This window comes from Callorhinchus milii, unplaced genomic scaffold, assembly GCF_018977255.1.
Source record: "Callorhinchus milii isolate IMCB2004 unplaced genomic scaffold, IMCB_Cmil_1.0 Scaffold6, whole genome shotgun sequence".
Taxonomy (NCBI): Eukaryota; Metazoa; Chordata; class Chondrichthyes; order Chimaeriformes; family Callorhinchidae; genus Callorhinchus; species Callorhinchus milii.
The window spans coordinates 29,453,710-29,462,910 of NW_024704747.1; the positions used below are offsets into that span (position 1 = coordinate 29,453,710).

Consider the following 9,201-nt stretch of genomic DNA (forward strand, 5'->3'; position numbering starts at 1 on the left):
GAATTTAATAACATTACACTGTAAAAAATCAATAGGTGTCATTTGTTTGTTGTAGATTTATGCAGTGTACAAAATACATTGTGGTCCTAATCGACTTTGTTTTCTGTGCTCCCCATTAAGAGATGAACAGAGTAAGGGATTAGTGCAACTACAGTAAGAGGAATCATTGCACTTTTACAGAAACAGAGCACGTAAAACACGAGTTCAACATGAGTTGGGATCTTAACTAAGTCAAACAGTTGTAATGTTGTCAATGAGGAAGCTACGCACATCATCTTGAAACGTGTCTTGCCCCCATTCTCCCCTTTACAGCTCTGAAGGAACATTTGAGAATTCACAGCAAGACCCAACCCAAACAGGGCACCTAGATTCCTCACCAGCCCAGCAAAAGGAGTGGTGTCTATGTGAACCCAGTCTGGATTAGCACACCATTTCTTGGCTTTCCGAACAGACCACAACAGGTCGATGTTGATCAGTTTTAGCACCAGATAAAAGCCAAGTGCAAAGATGAACAGGAAGAGGTTTATCTGCATGTACGTCTTCAGTCTTGCTGCCTGTATAGATGGAATGTGTTCAAATACTTCTGCTACAAGTATTCCTAAGGCACAGAACAAAGTCAGAGGGTATTCATTTCAAATACAAACTAAACACTATCAGTTTGCAGGGCACAGAACTCCTTTTGTACAGAGATGAGTTTAGTTCTATCTATGGAACTGTAAGTCACCAAGTTAATACCTTTATTGCAGTAAGTTATTTAACTTCATAATCCCAATTTTTCTCACTGCATGTTGAGAAAACCTCTCCATGTGCACTACGCTATTAAACATGTACGCACAGATAATAATACTAATAAACATTACATTTGATATAGCGCCTTCATGTCGGGAGGACATCTCAAAGCACTTCACATGATATACTATATATAACAATATTCCCCATTATGTACCTATTGTGCCCAATTTACTCAGTAACCAATGCAAATATTTACCTCCTATAACTCCCAACACAACTTGATGAGGAAAATGTGTAGCTACAAAGACTCGTGAGGCACAGACACTGATCTGAATGATCCAGAAAACTAGCCAAAGAATTGACCAGACCAGCCTGAGGAAGAAGAACAATAAATCTTTAATAAGACTTTGTTGAATGATTGATGACATTTCAATACATCGAGATGTTCCAGAGGCCAAATGCTCATTGAGAACCACAGTAACGTTTGTCTTACCAATATACAATGCTCTGTGATTTTTCTTTTGTTAGTCTTGAGTAGCTGAGTACAGCTGTAATCATGACATACCATACACAGGAAGAGCCCATAGCATGTCCTGATGGACTACCTAAAAAATAACATAATATACAATACTTGTTACACAAAATATTTCTTATTTCCCAAAGGATCAAGTCTGTATTTCTAGAATAAGGGTTCATTTCATTTAAGATTTGGAGGTCAATTTTGCACCAATTGTATTAAAACGTTAGTTGTAATGATCAATGGAAAACATCCCATTTGATTCAGATTAGGATTGTGCGAAGCTGAACTTTAGGTCGGAACAGTAAGTTATTCTTATCTCCACTTGATAAACAAGGACTGGTTTAAATGACATATACACCTCCTCTCCCAGCTGGTCTACAGGAACATACAACCATCCCATGGAATATAAACCCTTGCCACTGACCGTCAAAGTTAAGAACCAGAAAACAGTGGATGCAAAAAGGCAGGAAAAACAGCAATAATCCCGAATGCTAATGAATAAATAAAAAAAGATCAATAGTTTATATACAGCAAGACGTCTATTTTGGAACCAAGCCATGAATCCAATTGGTTTAATTTATACCTAGACTGTCCTATGTACTTTCTATTACAAAGGTACCTTTCAATACTGTTGTTAAATGAATTAAGATTTCAAAATACCACAGAAATGGCTGAGAACAAAAGAATATCTTGTCGTTTTCCTCTTACCTGGTCCTGTTTCACATGTTATGGGAAACTGCTGCAGTTGTGGTGCTGACAGATTGGAGTAAAATTGTGTCTCTCTGACCCACCAGTACGGTCGATGGCCAAATAAAATCCTGTCAGGATGAGAAAAATACTGAAATTGTTCAAAGCCTCTTGAATAACTTCATTCTATTCAGCCACAGACCAGTGATCATGGAGTCCTGCAGCTCAGTGTTTAGAGCACTCGCCTCGCAAGCGAGAGGACCTGGGTTCGGGCAGGGTGAAATGTTGTGCAAGTTTCCTTAGTCTGCACACGCCTCTGTTTACCTCGCAGTAAGTAGGGAACCCGGTCGTTAGACTTATCACTTTTCTGGGGGAAATAATCCCTTCAAAAATAAAATAAATTAAAAACATAAAATCATAATAATCTGGTCACTCAATCCACGACTGTTTGCGGGACGCTGCTGTGTGCAATTGGCTGCTGGGTTTCGGCCACAAAATGTACAGGCAATTCACTTTACAGTGTATCCTGTGAAGCGCTTTGAGATGTCTCGAAGACGTGATAAGGCGCTTTATCAAATGCAAGGATTATTATTAGTATTATTATTATCATCTTACAAAGGCCCTGCTTTCTAAACAGGATCACAGTTGCACTAAACAATTCACCCATCTTACCATTTAAATATCAGGTTGAACCAGTCACCGATCACTGCAACCCATATCATCTTAATGCCCAGGTTTTGACTCAGTTGAACCCAGAGTGGGAAGTAAACTGAGAAGATGTTCCGAGGATCTCCTACAGCAGACATGAAGTATAGAAAGTCCTGATAGCCCCCGTAGTTTGCTTGAAGATGTTGAATAACATGGATTTCCCAGCTGTAGAGGAGATCCATGATGAATATATACGGAGTATCACTGCTCTGGTGTCACCCACGCTTGTCAGAACTAGGATAGCACCCGGAATGGATCAGGTAAATACAGTACTCAGCAATCTGGCTGATTGAATGAACCTGCTTTTATATTTCACACTTCTGATCTCTGGGTAGGTTTGCTTGATGGGATTAAGCACTGTTCCTGTGGGTGGGCACGTGACCCACCACGCATTAGAGAAGGCCTTTGCCGTTTAAGTGGGATGTTGTTCCAAGACACAGAAGGTAGCGCACATGCTTACGTGAGGTAACTCATGGGTAAAAGTTCTCTGTTATTTACATTAAAATTATCTTTGCTTGGTTTCTTCATGATGTCAGAATTTGGAGTGGCTGAATATTAGCCCGATGCATGGTTTAGCAAATGATAATGATTCCATTAAAGTGCGGTTAATAGTTTAGTGTCACCCTCTATCCTAGAAATACACTATATATAAAACGTTGAGGTAGGAGGTACAGTACTCTTCTATGATACTGAGGTTATTGTACAAGGAAATCTGAGACAGGAGCTGCTGCAGATAAAACTAATTGACATGGAGAAAGAACATCAAGTACATTTTGCCATCTGTTCCTTTTAAATGCAGGTTCAACAATCTCTCAATTACCTGCATCACCTAACAGTGAGGAGACTTTTTTTCCCCATTAGACAAGATCATATTAGATGCATTAGACGTGTGGTCCGAAATCTCAGCCGAGGGACATTAATGAAAGGAAAATCCCAGAGCAGTTTGCAGTTCAGATCAGCCTGCGATTCTCGACTACTTTATTTCCAAATCCTTGACGGTCCAATGCCTTGGGACGTCTTCCTGACGTGAAAGGTGCTATGCAAATGTCATTTGTTGTTATTTTGGGGGGATATATCAAAGATGCTTCAATGAAATGGATGTACAGGTGCACAATGGTGTAAGCTAATATATCACAGCTCTATTGGACTGAGTTTCTATGCAGTCCAGAGAGATGATGATGCACTTACTTTACTTACTTACTTTACCAATCCTAGTTCTATAGTTTGGGACAAAAGGGGTCACATTTTTATTTTTTTGAAGGGATTATTATCCCCGGAAAAGCGATCCGGCAATCGACTAACAACAGGGTTCCTACTTACTGTCGGGTAAACAGAGGCGTGTGGAGTAAGGAAACTTGCCTAAGTTTTCGCCCCACCCGGTAATAGAATCAAACCCAGGTCCTCTCGCTTGTGAGGTGAGTGCTCTAACCACTGAGCTACAGAACTCCACGAGAGCAGAGCAGAGGACTGAACGTTCATCCACAGATGGTGGGGCAGACAGAGGGGGGGGACAAGAAACAAGCTGTGAGTTTGCTTAGTGAAGGCAGAGGCTGTGTCTGTAGGGTTGCAGGTGGCAGAGCTGGAGCGGTGGGAGGTCACGGAGAGTTAAATGGCCATATCCCATAATCACTTGTTTATGTCAAGCGCGGTCCTAATTCTCCTTTGTCCTTCGATACGAAATTTTCCAATCACTCGTTTGCTCTCTGCGATTCCACATTTCCGTCAGCATTTATCTCGCGCGGGCCGGCTGTCTACTTTTGAGAGCGCAGCTCGATGTTCACGCGGCGGCTGGGCTCCGCGTGCAGGTGCCACTGGCGCGGCGAGCCTGCGAGTGAGCTTCCAGCGCTTTCGTCTCCTTCAACCTCGGAAATTTTCATCCTCTTAAAAGTGGACTTTGTGGAGTCCTGTAGCTCAGTGGTTAGAGCACTCGCTTTGCAAGTGAGAGACCTGAGTTCAATTCCAGGCAGAGGGCCAAACCTCGGGCAAGTTTCCTTACTCCACACAGAGCCTAATAATAATCCTCCAAAACAAAACAATAATAAATTGGTCATTTTCAATCTATGACTGTTTGTGGGACATTGCTGTGCGCAATTGGCTGCCGCGTTCGCCCACAAATATACAGTCAATTCACTTTACAGTGCGTTCTGTGAAGCGCTTTGGGACGTCCTCCCGACGTGAAAAGCGCTATATCAAATGCGAGGATTATTATTATTATTACAAGTGCTAAAAAATGGTGGACCCCCGCAAACGTCGCGTACTGGCGAGAAGCTCAGCGGGCAGCGTGCAGGAAAGAAAAATGCTTTCGCCGCAGCATCCGCTAACGGCCTCTACCTGCCGAGTCGAGCGCAAAGGGTTAAACAATCTGGTTATGTAAGCGGTGAGAGTGCGATGTGCGGAAAAAAAAAAACCATCAACGAAGGGAAGAGGAAATTTTTCCGGCTTCACTTTGCTGATGGCTGTCTGAACGGTGACTGATCGTGTGCAGGTCAGCGGAGGACAGGGGGCAGGTGCCGCTGCACAGCTCTCGACGGCGCCGGCAACACTGACGCCGCGTAAATAATAGGGCCCCCATCGGGTCAGGTACCAGAAGGGTGACGGCTGCCATTGGAGCTGTATCCCCGGGCGGGCGGCGGCGGCAGAAATAAGTCAAGTGCGTTCTGAAGGCGCTTTAGAGGGCGCGGGGCCCGCGCGTGGAGGGCCCAAGAGGAACGCGCGCGCTCCGGGGGTTCGCTTCCCGGAATAATTATAATAATAATAATAATCCTCGCATTTGATATAGCGCTTTTCACGTCGGGAGGACGTCCCAAAGCGCTTCACAGAACACACTGTAAAGTGAAGTGACTGTATATTTGTGGGCGAACGCGGCAGCCAATTGCACACAGCAATGTCCCACAAACAGTCGTGGATTGAAAATGACCAATTTATTATTGTTTTTGGTTTTGGAGGATTATTATTAGGCTCTGTGTGGAGTAAGGAAACTTGCCCGAGGTTTCGCCCTCTGCCTGGAATTGAACTCAGGTCTCTCACTTGCAAAGCGAGTGCTCTAACCACTGAGCCGCACGACTCCGGGGGAACAATCCCCTTCGAAAATAACACGTCTCGGGGTCCATCACGGAGTCTCCCCGAGTAACACACAGCGCAGTACCATCAGAGTACACAGTAAAGGAGAGTTAGAGTTAAGTCACAGTGTAATACACCACATTAGAGGAGGAGTTGTTGTTGTTGTTGTTGCTGCTGCAGTGCAGAGCAACGCGTCCACACCGGTCTCAGCACTGACACCCTCAGGCCGGGAGGGGGACTGCAGCCACGGCGGCGCCGACCATCTGACAGCAGCCAAAGGGGGGGGAGGGGGGGAGACACACACACACACACACAGAAGGTAATCAATAGCAACATAACTGCAGTCCGTTGAGTCCGCGTTGTTCTGTGATTGACGCGCACTACACGTACAGCGCGGTGTGATGTGGTGACAGAGAGAGAGGGTGGGGGTGGGGGGGGTGTAATATACCGCCCCCCCTTCGGAGGTGGGGGATGTGGTGCAGTCTGACGGCCGCCATGTTTCCCGCGGAGCCCACGTGACCCTCGTGGCGGGAAGCAGCTCAGGTCCCGCCCGGTGTGTGGGCGCCGCATACACCACACACAGAGGTGGTGTACGTTATACACCGTACACCGACTGCACGTCGTGTTGTACACCATTATTTGCGGAGGACAAGTTTGCAGCACTATGGGGAGAGCGCGGGGGAGTGGGGATGATTAGGGCTATGGGGGGAGGGGGGGAGGGGGTTGATTAGGGCTATGGGGGGAGAGGGGGGAGTGGGGTTGATTAGGGCTATGGGGGAGAGGGGGGGAGGGGGGAGGGGGGGGGGGGGGGTGGGGTTGATTAGGGCTATGGGGGGAGAGGGGGGAGTGGGGTTGATTAGGGCTATGGGGGGAGAGGGGGGAGTGGGGTTGATTAGGGCTATGGGGGGAGAGGGGGGGAGTGGGGTTGATTAGGGCTATGGGGGAGAGGGGGGAGTGGGGTTGATTAGGGCTATGGGGGGAGAGGGGGGAGTGGGGTTGATTAGGGCTATGGGGAGAGAGGGGGGGAGTGGGGTTGATTAGGGCTATGGGGGGGAGGGGGGGAGTGGGGTTGATTAGGGCTATGGGGGGAGAGGGGGGAGTGGGGTTGATTAGGGCTATGGGGGAGAGGGGGGAGTGGGGTTGATTAGGGCTATGGGGGAGAGGGGGGGAGTGGGGTTGATTAGGGCTATGGGGGGGGGGGGGGGGTTGATTAGGGCTATGGGGGGAGAGGGGAGAGTGGGGTTGATCAGGGCTATGGGGAGAGCGGGGGAGTGGGGTTGAGGGCTATGGGGGGAGAGGGGGGAGTGGGGTTGATTAGGGCTATGGGGGGAGAGGGGGGGAGTGGGGTTGATTAGGGCTATGGGGGGAGAGCGGGGGAATGGGGTTGATTTGGAAGCTCTTCAAAGAGCGGCACAGACATGATGGGCCGAACGGCCTCATTCTGTGCTGTATAACTATCATTTATTCTCTGATTCTATACCATACAGAGTTGACACACGGCTGCTCAGGTACCTGCTTCGTAATATACAAGAAATGTATTTATTGACCGTTTTGCTTTTTGACAAAATCCTCCCACAAAGGCACGCTTGTATTGTTTTGCTTGCAAGCGTGTAAGAAATGAAGGTATATTAAGTGAACGTGTAATTTTGCAGTGGACTGTTTCAATAAATGGTTCACCTGGTGCACGTTCGTACACTTCTCTAAAAATATTCAGGATAATTTAGCATAAAATTGTGACAGATCACTAAAGTAATGTTTCTTTAATGTTGATGAATTTGCTTCCTTTCTCAAAATAGGTTGCTCAGAGTACTGGCATCGCTGCCGATTGCAGACTGGCCTGAAACACACAGCCTGCCAATGTGGGAACTCCCTCCATAGTAAGTGGGAACTTACTGAAACTTCTACTTTAAAACACAGCTGTTTTTTTTTCTCAACGGTATTATATTTATGAGCAAATTATCTGATTTGATTGTTTCCTGACATTTTGTTCTTTTGACAAAATCCTCCCACAAAGGCACGCTTGTATTGTTTTGCTTGCACGCGTGTAAGAAATGGAGGTATATTAAGTGAATATGTAATTTTGCAATGAACTGTTTCAATGAATGGTTCACCGAGTACTCATTCATACATTTCTCCTCATATTCTATATAATTAGCATAAAATTGTGATAGATCACTTCAGTAATGTTTCTTCTAGCTGGTTTATGATTTCTCTTGGTATTTATTTCAGGTGCCATTGGGATGGCAGAGAATGGCTAACTACAATCTTGCATGTGCAGAAATGATGCGATCTTGGAAACTGGAAGTACAGAAGCAAATGTACGACATCACAGAGCCTTGGGACGTCCTCCTGACGTGAAAGGCACTATACAGATGTAATTTTCTATTGTATTGTACAGTATAAGCAGAGAAAGCAGAAGCTACAGTTGTCACCATATTTTAGGCATAATAACTTACTTTTCATATATTTGAATCACTTCTGAAATGTGGCTTTTTGAGGAATGAGCTGAAAGAGTATATATTTCAACACAAGTATTAAGATTGTGTACTGCTTATAACAAATAAACAGCCTTTATTTGTTACAAATATCATATTGTGCTTAGCATTGCTTCCTGACGTGTGAATTGCATTGTGGCAAATCAACCCATTCATGAAGTAACTTGATGTACAACTTTCAGAGCACATGTAAAAAGTCTGGTTTCAGAGCAGCTCGTAACAAATGGCCAATATCTGCGGCTGACAAACCTGATCTATGCAAACTGATTCACGTTCCTTCCCGGCTGTTAGTTGTGATAACGGAGGGGGTAGAAGTGGCTTTTCCACACAATAATTTGGGATTCTAAGGACATATTGCACAACATTCCTCGCCTTTGATATCGTGCCTTATGTCGAAAATTTCGAAGTGCTTGACAGGGTTGGCTGTGTCTTTAGGTGAACCCGACAGTCAGGTTTGCACAACGCAAAGAGGCTTTTAAGTGTACGACTGTTGGCCAAGATACCGGGGAAAAACTCCCTTCCCTTCCGAGTTACAACAACTTGCATTTACACAGCGCCCCTCATGCCGGACAGCGGTGGGAGTCACGATGCCAAGCCCCGGGGGGAGGTGACCGTAGCCCCGGCCGAAGAGGAGGGTCTTCAGGCGCGACCTGAAGGATGGGGGAGGAAGGAAGGGGCACACAGCGGAGAGAGAGAGAGAGAGGAAGAGTGTTCCAGAGTTTCGGGGCGTAGTGACTTGGAGTTGCGGCCACCGAGCGGTGGAGCGGAGGGCACGAGGGGCAAACTGGAGGCCTCGGGCACAGAGACACAGAGCCGAGTCACCCTCAGGGGCACAGACACACAGAGCCGAGTCACCCTCAGGGGCACAGACACAGAGCCGAGTCACCCTCAGGGGCACAGTCACACAGAGCCGAGTCACCCTCGGGCACAGAGACACAGAGCCGAGTCACCCTCAGGGGCACAGAGACACAGAGCCGAGTCACCCTCAGGGGCACAGTC

At 46.4% G+C, this 9,201-nt stretch overlaps 1 protein-coding gene and 1 long non-coding RNA gene across 6 annotated transcripts; one reads left to right on the top strand and one right to left on the bottom strand.

Moving 5' to 3' along the window:
- Window positions 1–47: 47 nt before the first annotated feature.
- Window positions 48–2,829, bottom strand: LOC103176385 (glucose-6-phosphatase 2). Of its 3 annotated transcripts, none has more exons than XM_007889877.2 (5): window positions 2,612–2,829; window positions 1,961–2,070; window positions 1,271–1,337; window positions 989–1,149; window positions 48–598 (listed from the first exon to the last, which is right to left on the bottom strand). In XM_007889877.2, the coding sequence occupies exons 1-5, from the start codon at window positions 2,827–2,829 to the stop codon at window positions 87–89; spliced, it is 1,068 nt and encodes a 355-aa protein (XP_007888068.1). In that variant the 3' UTR covers window positions 48–86. The 3 variants fall into 3 exon arrangements, with proteins under 3 accessions (XP_007888068.1, XP_042192009.1, XP_007888067.1); XM_042336075.1 differs by having other exon boundaries at window positions 989–1,126; window positions 1,239–1,337; XM_007889876.2 differs by having other exon boundaries at window positions 989–1,104; window positions 1,226–1,337.
- Window positions 2,830–6,215: 3,386 nt separating this feature from the next.
- LOC103176384 lies at window positions 6,216–8,294 on the top strand. Of its 3 annotated transcripts, none has more exons than XR_487584.2 (4): window positions 6,216–6,292; window positions 7,195–7,215; window positions 7,504–7,584; window positions 7,937–8,294. It is a non-coding gene; the product is annotated as an uncharacterized LOC103176384 (long non-coding RNA). The 3 variants fall into 3 exon arrangements; XR_487586.2 differs by having other exon boundaries at window positions 6,229–6,297; XR_487585.2 differs by lacking the exon at window positions 7,195–7,215 and having other exon boundaries at window positions 6,220–6,292.
- The last annotated feature ends 907 nt before the right edge of the window (window positions 8,295–9,201 follow it).